Source organism: Rhinolophus sinicus, chromosome 1, assembly GCF_057876585.1.
Source record: "Rhinolophus sinicus isolate RSI-liver-muscle chromosome 1, RSI-T2T, whole genome shotgun sequence".
Lineage (NCBI taxonomy): Eukaryota > Metazoa > Chordata > Mammalia > Chiroptera > Rhinolophidae > Rhinolophus > Rhinolophus sinicus.
In genome coordinates, this window is record NC_142501.1 from 184,091,311 (window position 1) to 184,107,748 (window position 16,438).

General features: G+C 36.1%; 1 protein-coding gene across 1 annotated transcript in view; it reads right to left on the minus strand.

The window, feature by feature from the left end:
• Positions 1 to 13,322: 13,322 nt before the first annotated feature.
• Positions 13,323 to 16,438, minus strand: part of DKK2 (dickkopf Wnt signaling pathway inhibitor 2) — a 102,005-nt gene continuing 98,889 nt past the window's right edge. The window contains exon 4 of the mRNA XM_019741887.3: positions 13,323 to 15,905. Coding sequence (XP_019597446.3) covers positions 15,655 to 15,905 — 251 coding nt within the window. The 3' untranslated portion in view covers positions 13,323 to 15,654. The remainder of the gene's footprint in view (positions 15,906 to 16,438) is intronic.

Below are 16,438 nucleotides of genomic sequence, written 5' to 3' on the forward strand. Positions count from 1 at the left end.
ATTGAGTGCTTCTTTTGTGTGTTTGTTTCTTTAAATACATAAACCATGACATCCAAAAAGAACTTAAGGGGATTTCTGAATATGTACACTGTGTAGTAAGACAAAATAAAATATGATGAAAGTAAGGCAAAGAAAAAAGAGAAAATAAGGGATGAAATTAGAGCAAGGATAGCAATGATACTTTCATAAGGTTTGCTCTATTTCTCAGAGATGAGTCTCACATTTGGATCTCATGTTTTCAAAAGCCAAAATGAATTGGCAAAACAGTACCGATTATAAGATTTTAGTTTCTCTAAAGCAGTAGTTAAGCAATGTTTCACTTCAATTTTCTCATGGAATTAAACATGGAATGTTTTAAAATGTCATCTGAGTATACCTGAGAGTTCCCTAGACCCTTCAGGGGACTGCAAAGTGAAACTATTTTCATAACAAGACGAAAACATTATTTGCCTTTTCAATCTCATCCTCTCATGATCGTACGACGGAGTTTTCCTAGATGCTACAGGACCATCATTTTGCGATCGTGCCATCATTCCGAAAGCGAATGGAAAGTGTTCTTGTGTATGCTTGCACTTTATAATTTCTGTTTCAATTCTCAATATGGTAACTATTAATAGGTATATCCCACATTAATAATAGCATTTTGGGGAGCCCTCAATCATTTTTAAGAATATAAAAGGGTCCTGAGAATGGCTGCTCTAAAACAGGAACAATTTTATTTTTTCTTTCGTTATATTAAAACTTGAACATTTTCTTTCACAGAAGTTTAATATTAGGTATTCTATTTGATTATGGGCAAATGAACAACTTTCAGTTTATTTATGTTGTATTATAGTCATTAAGAGAGCAGTAGATCATATTGTTCTCCTTTTTTGAAGCTTTTGGTCGGAGCTCCTTTGAGGAACTGAAACAAGCTATGAACCCTCCCAACCAAACATAACAACAGACACACAAAATTGTACAAAGAATCTCATAATGTTTTCGAACACCCTGAAGTCTCTTTGTTGACACCATAGGGTTCTAAGAACTCCTGCACAAGGACACAGAGAGAAACACAGGGATCTTGCTTCTTATAACTGACTTCTTTAAATTGTTTTAAAATAAGTTTTAAGGTAAATTTGGGTAATAAGATAAAGAGAACTCAGTGAATCGTGGTTCTTTTTACTTCTCTTTCTCTCTCTCGTTGTCTCTGTTTCTCCACACAGCATAAATTAAGAGAAAATATAGTTATACTGTAACTCATTCTACACCAGAAAGGAATATCGTTTCTGGTCATATTGGTGTATAGGTGTATAGGAGGTTTTGCAGACTTGGCTTTTCTTCCTTAGATCCTAAAACTAATAACCTCAATTACATAATATAAATCCACTTCCTCGGAATATTCCAATGATCTTAAAAATAGAAATGTTAAAGTCCATTGATTTTAAAAACTTGGCTACATGCAGTGAGGTGAACTGATGTAGAACTGTAGAGACTCTCATGAGGACTGGTGAGTTCCAACTAAAGCTTCTGAATTCACTAAGATGCATTTCTTGAGTGACTCCCATAATACAGACCTGGGCACTGTAGGGGCTATTTGACTACAATATGACATTTGGCTGAGACTTAGCAAATTTATGGGACGTAATTCATAAATGAATAGATGCTATATATGTGGGAGACAGTGTAACACAATCAAACAGAATGGTTAAAAAGAATGTTTCTAACTTCAGAAACCATAGTGTGTGATAACATTTACGAACTGTATGGCTTGAGCAAATATTTTAACGTGGTCTATTAAAGACACTACCTGATGCACAGGGTTATTGTGAGAATTAAATTTAGTAATGTGTACAATGTACAGAGAAAAGTGTATGTCACATAACAAGTGCTCACTAAATGTTTTTATAGCAAAGTGCTGTGGCATGTGATGCAATGAAAATGCAACATGAATTTGGAGAAGAAAAGGATCACCAAGGGTCAGAAGGGTCGAGGGGAGAGTTCATGAAGGAGGTAAGACTTCAGCTGTGGGGCTACTAAGTGGAGTGGGGAGTTATAAAGTTCTTGGTGCACCATAAATTTAAAATCTAATGGAGGAGAGAGGATCAGCCCAAATACCTATAAGCACAAGTGTCAGAAACATGGAAAGAATGCTCAGATCTCTAGAGATATACATAGAAGTGCTAAAACACAGGCAAGTGAAAAGGATAAAGAGTGGGTGTGAGTTATTAAAATGATTGGAATGGAGCTAAGTATATTGCACTACTTATGGGACCAGACTGTTCCATTCATCCCTTCCAAATTAAATTTCACTTTTCTTGTAGGAATCTTTTGTGGTTAATGGTTCCAAAGGGAGGATTTGTCTTTTATTGTATTTATTTCTGAGGAAAAAACACTTTACGCATACAGAAAATACACACACATACATACCCACACACCAAAAACTAAAACATCAAAACTGTTACATGCCCTGTTTATGTGCCTTTTATGGTACTTACGCTTTTTGTCTCTTCATTGAAAGAACTTAAAAAATAAAAGATTATGGAAGAAATTTTGTAAAAAGCTCACAAATACATCTTAAGGGAACAGAGCTGTTTCTACAGACAAATTTCAAGGATATCCTAAAGTAATGCCTTTGCAAGTATTTGCCCAATTTTGTTAACGGTCACAATGATATATCCTGATTTGTTAGTGCCCTTTCTCTGATTAAGAACCCCCATTACTCTAATTAAAATAACAACATCTGGTTTTAATACTGCATAAGAACTCTTCTACTTCTTAATCCCAGTGCTGAAGCAGCATTTGCAGTCTGGACCATGCAGAGGTCATGTGGTGTTAGTTCACTTGCTGCTACAATTGATAGATTTACAGTTTGTGGAGGAGGAGGCCGAGGTAGTTGTACTAGAGATTAAAAAGGGAAAAAAAAAAAAAAAAAAGGTAGAGGATCCAGAAGAAAAAACAAGAAACTAGAGTTGTGTGCATACATTTTAGATCTCACTCTCAAAATGGAAATCTTCTGGTCCTAGAGAGAAGATCTTTTTGAAGTGATCGCTCTTGATGGATCTCTATGAATTAAGGAAGCAAGCCGGGTGAAGTTCAGGTAGGGTGTGTGTATATGGAAACTGTACAATACAAACAGCCTGAAGGAGAAGTGAGTTTGATGAGAACAACCTTGATGAGTTCAAGGAACAGAAAAAATAAGCTTGGCTCGAGTGGACTGACAGAAGAGAGAGATAGGAGACACAGTCAAGAAGGTGAGCAGAGGCCAGGTCAAGCAGAATTTAGAGTCTGTTCTGAGGGTAAGGGGAGACTAGAGTGTTTGTGTAGCATTTCATTTTTTTCTAAATATTCAATGAGAAAAAAAGCCTGGGTTGAATTTTTTATTTTTATTTTTTTAAGGGCAACTGGTACTCAGAAACATTAGAGAGTGGTGGGAACTGAAAAGAGTAAAAAACCTCAGTCCTTCTTAGCTCTAATCAGTTGTTGATAGGTAGAAAGCCAGAACCAGCATTTTCCTGTTTTTCAGCGTGTTTTGTTTTTCAAGAGAATCTAGAAATCCAGATTTTTATGTAAGAACTTTCAATTTTGTAAATGTTAACAAATTATACAAATTTTCCTAAAATCAGTATACAGGCCAGAACTTTCCAGATAACACTAAACATGTTTGAAAGCCAAATGGAGTCCTGGCCATGTTAATTTACCATTTTTCGGGTATTACACCTTAACTTTGAAGGAAAACAGTGAAAAAGAAAAGCACAGTAACATTTATACCTAGGTTAAGTATCAGTCATGGTCCTGGCAGGAAACAGATGATAGATAGGAACAGATAATTGAGAGGAGATTGCTGAAGGGACTATTTACAATGGTGAAGGCAGTGTTAGGAAAAATCAACAAGGGATATTGATGCACTCTAGGCTAGGATCAACAGGTGTTAACATGGCTAGGCCTGAAAGAGTCTTTTCTGAAACCTGGAGAGTAGTTAAAAGAAAGACGCATATTCCCATCCGGGGCCTTTGATGGAGAAATACAACCACTACTAGACTATGCCACACCAGGGAAAGAGCCAAGAAGACATACGCTCTAAGCTCTTTAGTCTCATTGTCAGATCTTCCTCAGGTATCCATCTTTGGCTAAACCCAGCACAAAGCTAGAAAGTTAGGAGAACTTCCCACTGAAGCAGTTGGTATCAGTCAATCTCCTGGGATACAGGAGAGCAAAGGAAGACCATTCAGCACAGTCAAGGGCAGTGTTTTAAAAGTGATTTCAATTATATTGCAACTTAATAATTATAATGTGTCAATCCAATAAGCAACAAAGATCTTTCCAACAGGATATTTTTGTGAAAACCAGTTATAAACTAAATCTTGTGGCTTTACTTATTTTATTTTATTTTTTTGCCAGCAAATTGTCATTATACAAAGTCTGTTTTGTTTTGTTTTTCTTTTATTCCACGGCAGTTTTTCTCATTCAACAAAATTTTTAAATTAAATTTATTGGGGTAACATTGGTTAATAACATTATATAAGTTTCAGGTGCACAATTTTATAATATAACATCTGTATGTTCCTTTCTGTGCTCACCACCCAAAGTCTAGACTTCTTCCATCACCATGTATTTGACCCCCGTGGCCCTCTCATCCTCCCCTCATTATTCACAATAGCCAAGACGTGGAAATAACCCAAATGTCCTCTGATGATGATTGGATAAAGACTATTTGGTTCATATATACAATGGAATACTACTCAGTCATAAAAAGATGAAATATTGCCATTTGCAACAACATGGATGGATCTTGAGAGTATCATGCTAAGCAAAATAAGTCAGATGGAAAAGGATAAGCACCATATGATTTCACAAAGTCTTTTCTTACCTGATTCTGATTCTTTAAGTGGTAGCTTTTCAAGAAAAGAAATACTCCTCAAGAATGCCTTTCATATTCTGGTGAAAATTACTCATCAAACCCATGGATTTTAAGAAACCAAAATCCGAACTCACAGTTAGACAACGTTTTTCTGTAAGGACCCAAACATAATGGATGTTGGGATGGATGGATGGGGGAGTGGATGGATGAACGGACAAGTAGATGGATGCCATCAGTGAAGCACTGTTTATAATATAAGAAATTACCATTCCGCTAGAAGCTGATAAATTCTCTAGGCCACAGAAGGCAAATAAACAAGAAATGTAGTAATATTTTTGAAGAACATGTGAAACAACTTGGCCCACAAGTAAAGCACAGGTGTAAAATCAAAGCATATTTGTCATAGTTTGGGCCAATCTCTACCTCTACTTCCTCTGGCCCCCAACCTAGTGACATTGGCAAGTCATTTTGTTCAGTGTATATTTCCACTTACCTGACAGAATGATTGGACATTTTTAAATGTATGTAGTCAAAGAATAATTCACACATTTTTCAAGTGTTTAGTAATTCTATGTATTATCTAAACAGACATTAATATTTTGGTAAGGGGCATAGAACAGAGTACATATTCAGTGGGATATTAAACAGACTTTAAAAAAATACCAGTATTTTTAAAGAAATGGTGATTAATTTTCTGGTCTGAGCTATATTATTACAGCAGAACGTGAAGTGGGGTGGGATGGAAATTCAATTACTGTTTTAGTGTGTTAGTCATACCAAAAAAAATTCCATCCATATACTTCCTAAATCCTGCTTTGAAAACTTCATGTCTGCTTTTCATTCTTTTAAAATTTTGAACTTTTCAATTACATTTCAATTGTCTACATATCAAATGATACAGTGTTTATTTGTAAGCTTTATAAACTGTAGGATGCTATATATCCATAAACTGTTAACATTCTCCAAAATATGAAGTGGTCAAGTTTGTCCCTCAGAAGAAATTGGGGAGGAATATGTGATAGGGGAGAAAATGATATATTGTTAGCCCTAATTCCAAAACTAACTGCTATGATTTGGGGAAAAATAAGGAAACTGCTTTAGGAAGTACTCAGTATACATTTTTTAATTAAATTTATTGAGGTGACATTGGTTAATAAAATTATATAGTTTTCAGGTGTGCAATTCTATAATACATCATCTATATATTGCATTGTGTGCTCGCCACTCAGAGTCAGTTCTCCTCTGTCACCATATATTTGAGCCCCTTTGCCCTTTTCCACATCCCCCCCTTCTGCCTTACCCTCTGGTAACCACTAAACTGCTTTTTTGGGTCTATGAGTTTTTGCTTCTTTGTTCATCTTGTTCATTTGTTACTTTCAGTTTTATATCCCATAAGGTTCTTGACTTTTTCTGTCTGACTTATTTCACTAGCGTTATAATCTCAAGATCTGTCCATCTTGTCACAAATGGCAATATTTCATCTTTTCTTATGGCTGAGTAATATTCCATTGTATATACATACCACCTCTCCTTTATCCAATTATCTATCAAAAGACGCTTTGGTTATTTCCATGTATTGACCTCTGTGAGTAATTCTGCAATGACCATCAGGGTACATATCCTTATGGATAAATGTTTTCAGATTTTTGGGGGTAGATACCCAGAAGAAGGATTGCTGAATTGTATGGTAATTGTATTCTTAATATTTTGAGGAACCCCCATACTGGTTTTCTTAGTGACTGTACCAATTTACTTTTACACCAGCAGTGTATGAGGGTTCACTTTTCTCTGCAACCTCTCCAACACATGCTATTATTTATCTTGTTGATAATAGCCATTCTAACAGGTGTGAGACCAAAAAAACATTAGATTTATATGGAATTGCAAAAGACCCCAAACAATCAAAGTAATCCTGAGAAAAAAGAACAAGGTCAGAGGTATCACACTCTCTAACTTCAAATTATACTACAAAGCAACAATAATCAAAACAGCATGATAATGGCAGAATAACAGACACACAGACCAATGGGACAGGATTGAGAACCCAGAAATGAATATATATATATATATATATATATATATATATATATATATATACACACACACATACACATATATATGCAAATAATTTTTGACAAAGGAGACAAAAACATAAAATGGAGAAAAGAAAACCTCTTCAATAAATGGTGCTGGAAAAAATTGGAAAGCCACATGTAAAAGAGTGACTAGACTGCTATCTGTCACCATACAACAAAATTAACTCAAAAATGGATCAAAGATCTAAATATAGTACCCAAAACAATAAATTGCATAGAAGAAAACATAGGTACTAAACTTATGGACTGTGGGTTCAGAGATGATTTGATGAATTTGACCTCAAAGGCAAGGGAAGTAAAAGTAAAAATAAATGAATGGGACTATACTAAACTAAAATCTTCTGCACAGCAAAAGAAACCATCAACAAAACAAAGAGGCAACCAACCAAATGGGAGAAGATATTCACAAACAGTACCTCAGATAAGGGACTGGTATCCAAAATATATAAAGAGCTCATACAACTCAACAACAAAAAAGCAAACAATCCAATTAAAAAACGGACAGAGGACCTGAACAGGCACTTCTCCCAAGAATACGTACAAACAGCCAACAGATATATGAAAAAAATGTTCAACTTCACTAGCTACTGGAGAAATGAAAATCAAAACCACAATGAGATACTACCTCAATAAATATTGGAGTGAATATGTGAACGTATGGTTATAAAAAAACTTTAGCCTCGGCTCTGATACTAATGAGCTCTGTGACAGTAGGCAAATCCCAGAATTCCCCATAATCCTATAAGGGGTGGTTCTTTCCAATGCAGGCCATATAATCCAATGGATAAGAGTGCAAACTCTGGCCTCAGAGAGTCAGAGTGTTAAATATTGGCTCCATTCCCCTAGGCTGTAGAGAGGTTGCATGAAGAATGACATGAGACGGCATAGAGACACCACTACGCCAGCACCTGGTCCATAGTAAACATTCAAAGAGACAAGAGTTAGAAGCATATTATAAGAAAGTGTAGTAACATGCTTGGAATTCTAAGGCAAAGTTAAAAGTGTATAAATGTTAAAATCTATTATCATTACTCTTGTCTGCATCCTATGGGAGAATCCTTACGAACAATCTTCTTTGCCAATTGATGATGAGATAAGATCTGAATTCTCACTAAGATGACCTGAGGAATCAGAAAATGTTGGACTAGCACAGTGCTCTGTTTGGACAGTCCCTAATCATTGTTTTATCTGTGAAGCCTGCGCTCCTAACAGCCAGTTTTCACCCAATCAATCCTTCCCATTAAGTGCTCCTTTTGGCTTATTTCAAGGCTACCAAAACAAAAGTTTTTCCAAATGAAGTTCACCTATCCCCTGCTCCCTGAACATTTTTTTTGAATTGCTTCTGCCTGTCCCTTTCTTCCAGATGCTTAGTCTTTTCAGTCTATTCCTCTCTTAACACTGAGCAGGTTTTTCCTGAGGTATTTTGTTGTTGTTGTTTTTCCCCTGTTAAATAAAAGATTTCTCTTCGGTAACCTTAAAACAATTTTTGAGCAATTTTATATTCATTAAAGAAAAAACATCGTAACTGCTACCAAGTTTTCTTTACTGCTTTTCCTATAAAGAACATTTTGCATAGCATCCCCACATTTCTCCACAGCTAATGCAGATTTTTAAAGCCCCAAACTGAAGCCCAGAATGTACTGGGGAGTTCACTCCCTATAGAGAATTCAAGTTCCCTTGAAACCTGTGAAAAAGATTTTTGTTATGTGTTCCTCTCAGACATTGTAAAAGGCAACATCACTATATTTGGATCTTGGAAAGTTATAAGACATGAATGTGTGTTAAAGTTATAAGACATGGATGAATGTTACTGTGAAATTTCCACAGACAGTGCTCAGTCTTAATGCTATTTAAATAAGTTTTAAGTATGTCCTGCAGTTGGGTACAGAACGAATGGCTATTGGAACAGACAAGGACACAGCTGTAAGGCGCAATAGGCAAGGTAGGGGGAAAAATGGAAGATTAAATGGTCTCAGTTTCAAAGTCTGCTTGAAAAGCTTAAGTGGGACTTAGAATATTTTACATGCACTGGCTGATCTGATGTTCTCCATCTGTTAGTAGGCCCTGGAGACCGACTGGCCATTAAACACAGAATGATGACTAGTGTAGCAGGTGCAGTGAAGTGGGAAGGTGTGGAGCAAATAAAACAAGTCCATGGCATTATAAGAAATGTTGACCCCCCCCCCCCAGGAAATTTTAAAAAGTTGTGCACTGTGGTATTCATGACGTATGTGTGAGAGGTATGATGGCAAGTGTATTTCTCATGAAAGTACTTCAATTACTTGCATATTGTTATTTCTTTAGAATCCCCAGGTCCTACACGATACAATTACTTAAGACTCAAAGAGAACTGACTTGCTTTGACAAATTGCCCTTTAATGCAGTTCATTGGCCCAATGTCAGTGGGAGTGTTGCCTGCGCTACACCCTTTGCTAAAATAATTTTCTAAACCTACTGCTGTGAGTCAACTGTTCTCTTCCCGTGAGTTTTTCTTGACACCCTGTGACATCTGTATCAAATTGAAGGTTTTTATTAGCACCTTTTAAGATTTCCAGCATTTCACTTGATGCTTCTCTTTCTTACATGCTTACTTGAACCTTTGCTTAAACTTTGTGCCCTGACCTCTGTATATTCCCTTTTCTATTCCTGCCACAGCCCTCATTCTTCCATTTGTCTCTAACTGCTTCCCTTAATGCATCCAACAAGTTCTCTTTTTTTGCTAATGCAATCTCTCTTCATGTAATTTTTTCTTAAGTTCTCAAGATGGCTGGTGAGAAACATACAAAGAGCAATTTTCTGAAGAATTGCCGGGATTCTACTGAGGGCAATTTTTTGTATATGAAATACAAAGCCAATATACAGGAAAGATATATTTTTTTCAACTTTTGTTGTCAACAATTTCTCTTTCTTTGTTCCTAATCCTCATACTAGGCTAGAGGGTTTTCTAAAAACCCTCACCCAGTCCAACAGCAAATTTCAGTGGGCCCTCACTCCAAAAGACCCGAAATCCAATAATTTCTCATGACTTCCACCTTACCTGGCTAATCTAAGCCACCAGCAGTTTTTTTTGGGAATGTGCTAGAGTCGCTTCTCCACACAGCAGCCTGGGTCATCATTTGTAAACATGCTAGCTCATGCTACTCCCATGCTCACAAGCTCTTGCCAGCTCTAAATCTGTTTCACAATAAAGTGCTTGTGATGGTCAATGGTGTTCTATACAACCTGACCCAATTCCTTCTCTGACTTCATCTTCTTCCTGTCCCCCTTCCCCATTCCATCCCAGTCTCCCCCTCAACTTCTTCCCATTGTGAAATGCTTGCCGTGCTTTTCTCCTTCCTATGCCACTGTTTTTCCAGACCTTTCTATTGCCAGCCCCTCACTTCAATCAGGTCTCTGTATATATATCTATCCCCCCCCAAGAGATCTTCATTGACCACAGATTCGAAAATAGCATGACTAGTGTCCCTCTATTCCTTTACTCTGCTTCAGTTTTCTTTATAGTACTCCTCTGTCTCCTTTGGTATTTATCAATTTGTTATTTAGTTATTTTATGCCCCCTAGCTATTGCCCTAAAAAATAACTGGACTGTAACAACAATGAGAGGATGAAGTTTATTGGTTTGGTTCTCTGCTTCTACCTACTGTGTCTACACAGCTGCCTAGCAATAGATGGTGCTCTTAGTGAGTACCTGTCGAGTGAAGAAAAGTAAATTGGAAATGTCTTCTGTGTCCCTGGACATCCTTGCTATAATGATTTTCATAAGTATCAATAGCAATTTTATTTCAGGATTCTGCTGATGTATTTCTGCAAGTAGAACAAATTCAGGGATGGGGGACTAACTAATTTCACAGCATGAAGTAGTAGAAGCAGCCACTGTGGCACACCCCTAAAAAAAAGTCACTTTGCAAGATACTGTGGAGGTCACATCACCAGCCCAAACCTCAGTTAAGCACTGGTGATGCTTTGAATATGCTAGTTACATAAAAATGAGGCTAGCAACATGGTGAATTTCTAAACTTGACCAGTTTTACGTGAAGGCAGCAATGCCTCAATTACCGCACATTCTACAATATAAAAGTAGGTGGAAAACACAGGTGGATTCTCCTCCCACCCTACCACATGGTAAATACAGGGCCATAACTAATGTCTTGGTGGAACATTGTTCTCAGGTAAGTTTAAGTATGTAGGTCATGGGTTCCACACAGCTGATTTGAATTGGTTGAATTTTTAGCAACACAAAACCAAAGATTTTCTCCATCTATCTTCGTTTATTCAAATTCCAAGCATCTCTGCTATGATTTCTGACAACGCCATGTCCTAGCACATCCCTTGAAATATCTGCTCTAAGAGTTAGAGATTGGCTTGTTTTCTAAATGTGGTGACATCTTTGGCTTAATCTTGTATATTCTAAAAATTCGCTGAATTTTATTAAAAATGAAGTCTATCGTTCCATTGAGACATTGTCCAGACCATTGCTGCCAAAAGAGTCCCATGATTCAAGAACCCCACTAGAGGACACAGAGTAGAATATGGAATAAGGGTGGAAAACTTTAGCCATTAATTTGAGGATTTGGGATTTCAATTTCTTTGGACTCCTTATTCTAAAGAGGAAGATAACAAATATAGACTTTAATTTCTTCAGATTTCAACTTACTTTGATCTCAACATGCAAGAAGATTTAAATTTCATACTTTAATTTCTCTTGGGGGGGGTTTTAATGGAAGAGAAGTTATATTCAAAAGTGGGCATCTCTGTATTGTTGGAATTTTATGACTGAAGTACTTTTATACATTTTATTATCAGATATCCACTCTCATTTAATCTCACTGCAGAACCTCTGATAGACTGTGTTGGGTAATATGACAGACTTAATTTGGGATGTTTAAAAGAAAGATGAGTATTTTTCAGTCCTGAATATAAAGTGGTCTTGGACTCAATTGAGTTAATAAACTATTTTCATCCAGTTAGCAATCTTTTGGGGGTAAAAACTAAAATGCCCACCATTGGTCCTGAGACAATCCATGTAGAAGGAGTGATTAGCATTGAGATAATGACCTCTTCAGAAACTGTTCTAGTAGATAGCCGATCAGATTTTGGTTAAAACCCAAATCTTCAAAATTGTACAATGAATGGGTTAAAAATATAAAAATGTGGGGAATGACATGGATGGGGGATTCTTCGTTGCTAATTCTTAATATTAATTTAATGTGGAATGTATAATTATCTTTGTCTCACTCCACCCTTCACGCACTCCTTTCATGTGGTATGAATTATTCACTTTGGGAGAATTTCAAATGAAATTCTTGAATGAGAAATAAATAGTTCTGTCCCTTCCCCACCCTTCTTCTTTGGTATTAACTGACAGAAGAGAGTGTGTCATTTTGTTCTACCCATCCATGTTATAAATTTTATAGGGGCAGCTCCCACAGGTAGAACATATGTTGTCTGGTCTTACTTGAGAATGGGCACAGAGTCTGTCTCTTTCTGGTGTCTTCTTGCCCACAGATGCACCCCACATTCTCCAATATTAATTGTATCAGTCATAGGGTAATCTGTCATCATCTGCCTTTCTTTCTTAATTTTTTTCTCAAATGGGCTGAATTTGGGGGAGAAGAAAAGTGTAATTGATTGTTTCCTCAAATCCTAAGGCTACAACAGTATATTTTGTTTCTTAGCTAAAAAGGAAGTCAGGACAATTTGTCACTTCTCAGACCATCTCACTGAGCTCAGTGGAAAAGAAAAATATCACCCATATGATTGTTATAGTATAAAAATACACTATAGCTAGGAAATATGAATGTTTTCAATTTGAGGAAATGGATAACTGTGTATGAACACACTTAAGTGGCTAATTAGAAATGTGGGAATTATTTCAGTGCTTGAGGTATCTATCTTCAACTCTGACCTCTAGCTATGAGACTATCTCAGCTTCATTACACTGCCATAGCTATATTAATCCATTCCACTATGTCACAGAATGTTTATTTTTCCACATTTCCAGGCCATTAACATCTCCAGTATAACATGGGCTCTTACAACCACCCCTGGTCTCATAATCGGTGAGTACTGTTTTTCAAACACTCTTAACATCTCTGTGTTTAGGAAGCAGAGGAAATACTTCCCAGGAAGTAGGTTTGAGTTCACTCAGGGCCAGGTAACTCAGTCTGTATCCATACAGAGATAAAGACACTTTGTACTTCTTTCTGCCGTAGAGGAATGAACAAATACTGTAAGCATGTTGGCATTTCTATTTTGGAAAATTTTAACCTGGAAAGAAGATTATAAGTAATGTGCTAGGTGGCTTCAGGTGGTTTGAAAAAGTTTGTATAGAGTCCTTGTTCCAAGATGTTTCAGAAGACAAAGTAAGAATAAATGGGTGGAAAACATAAGCTGGAATATTGTAGTTTAATGAAAAAATAACTTTCTAACAATTACAGCTGTAATTCCATGAAAAAAGCTGCCTCCGGCAATAGTAAAGTGCCTTGGATCCTCTCATGGTGATGCCGTCCAAAGGATTCCTACTCCAACTGCAAAATCAGACCAAGTCCAGTTGAACTCTGAGAATCTATGATTCTATGACAGTTTTTCCCATAAGCAAAACAAGAAAATTTGAATTCAATTTCTTGGAGGAGAAAAATTTAATATATTTTATCTTATTATACATTTCCCCTAAATTACAAAGTCAATTGCTGCAAATATATTCTGCTACAAAGCTTTCTGTAAGAAATATCTCTATAAGAAAATACATCTCATTAACATTTCCTGTAAATAAATTACTTCAAATAATAATTTTTGAAGGGATGTACATAAGGGAAATAATGCAGAAACCAGATCGAAAATGTAAATGCTATATTGGAAATGTTTGACTGTAATGTTCCATTTTCATGTTGCCAAGCTCATAGGAACCTGTTTGTACAGACTTTGGTTCTTGGATAGATTAGTTTATAACTTTTGTTTTAGCAGACATGTGGGGAAAACATAAATCTTAATCAACCTAGTAAATGTGTGTGGGAAGCTGCAATTTTTAATAGACATGCAGGCTTATGTTCAATTTCTATAGGAAGAACTTGAATTTGAGGCTGCAGGAAGTGACTTTCAGTCTATAAAAGAAAAAGTCAAAAGTAACAACTATAACTGTTTTCATTATGCTCTAGACATAACATTTAGAAGTGAGTAAAAAGAGTAATAAAATGGTTTTAAAGAGTTAAGAAACTGTGTTTTTTATGGATTGGCAATATGTAGATTTCACAAGTTATTCCATTTATATATATATTTTTTTATCTCAATGGCTGTAAAAACAGAAATTATATCTTTGGCAAAAAAACAGCTGTTGTAGAGAAAGGTTGGTGCAGAAAAGTTAGATGATGCCACCAGATAGCTAGAAGCTTATAGAGGGCAATGGAACCTTACTATGTACTACCTGCCTTAGGAGTCCATTTCATGAGAACTGTTTATTATTTTAGGATCTCAAAAATATAAACTATATGTTTTGAGGTCAACTAGTGACCATACACTGAACTCATCTGTGTGGTAAATATTGAGATAGCAAATCCCATGGAAAACTTCCATTGAGGTTGTACAGACCTGGGCTTCAAATATGAAGTAATTTTGTGCTTCAGACATATGATCTATGTGTTGCCAAAACCTCAATACGTGACAAAGTTTTCCTCAATTCCTTTCTGTACTTCAGTGCAGGACAGATATAGCCCCAGTCTCTGTTATCAGCTTTACCCTACTATACTGCAGAGTATGTAAAGAATAAATGTATTTACCAACCTAATTCTATCAAAACACAGGGAATGTCAATAATGACCTCTCTGTTAGTTTTGTTTCCTATATACTTTAGACATTTTAAAAAGATTTGCCATCTGTGAAAATTCTGCTCTTTGCTATTAATGACTAATGGGGATGGGTTGGAAAATAAAATATATTCAAAGTAGGAATCACATACAATCAAGAAAGATGCAACATTATTCCTTTAGAATCTGAATGGACTATTTTTGTCTTATTATACCGGTCCTTACTAAGTATAAGTGAAATTAAACTTTGAAAAATATAAATAAGCAGTTTAAGGAAAAACAGATTTTTTTTCTAAAGGCTTTGATGAAAGACCTGCAATTATTTTGAAATTATTTGACTGCTTTTTTCTTGTCTTGTCAAGGCTTTTAATTGAGCAGTAGAAGTAGTGTTCTAAGTTCCAAGGTGACTCTATGTTGCAAATTTACTATGTGCCATGCTTTCATTCCCTATTTAACAACTTGTTTTATGTTTTAGAGCCTATTGTATACCAAGATATACTGGGAGTATTTTATTAAACTATAACTTTGAATAGAAATATGGCTTTTAGTTTATTTTATAGACAATCACCAATCTGAAGGAAACCTATCCTCCAGCACAACCTAAACTCTTGGAAAGTCATATGGTATTTGTCAGTAATTTTCACTGTGCTTTTTTCTTTTTTAGTAATTGAATTTTCACAAATGTGTACATTATTTACATAAACAAGTTACATAATGGAAAACACTGGTTGTACTACATTTTTCACCCATTCCAATCAGCTCAGTTCTCTTTTTCTTTTTCTCGCTCTGTGATCTATATTCTTAACATATTCCTTATTGTAGCCATTCTTCTGCGATCCAAATTCTATTTTCCACCATGCTATGATGCATTAAATACACAGATTCACAGTCTGCTTCTGATGTTTTTCCTTCGAGATGATCATATTTTCTGACACACATGAAGTCTGGCTTTGGAGGAGTAGGTGGCGTCTTTCCATACTTTACAAGACAGGCCCTTTGCACAGTCACACCGCTGGAAAATTTCCAGCCCATGAGAGCCCTTCTTGCGCTGTTTGGTACAGACTTCCCCCTGATGGAGCACTGGTTTGCAGATTTTGGTCCAGAAGTGACGAGCACAGCAAAACCCTTCAATGCAATCTGATGATCGTAGGCAGGGGTCTCCTTCATGCCCTATACAGATGATGACCAAAAGATATTACCATGACACTTTAGAAAAATTCTCCTTTGCAATCCAAAGCACATAAAATGCTCTATGCTTTCTTCCATTGTGTCTGGATTCATATTAATTTGTTCTCCCTCTAGTCACATAAATCCATTATGGTTTATTTCTATATTTGCTGTCTGAATATAAAATTTAATAGTACACTGTACTTCATTGTCTTTTTACTCTATCATGGTCTGCTTCTAGATATTTCCTTGATCATTTTTAATTTCCTAAGTGAATGAAACATAAGTAAATAAAAACAATTCCTTTCAAATTAATTGATTTGATACCTTCTTGGGGGTGTACAGAAACTCTGATTCAAGGGGAAGGCTGAAATTCCCAGGAATTCTTAAGATCCTGTGTCAGAATCTAGCCAGGAAAACAGAAAATGACTGTCCAAAACAGAAGATATTTAATGCAAAGAATTTGTCACAGGTAGTGGCAGGGCTAAGAAATCCCAGACGATGGCAAAACAACACAGCAGGAAGCCACTACCCCG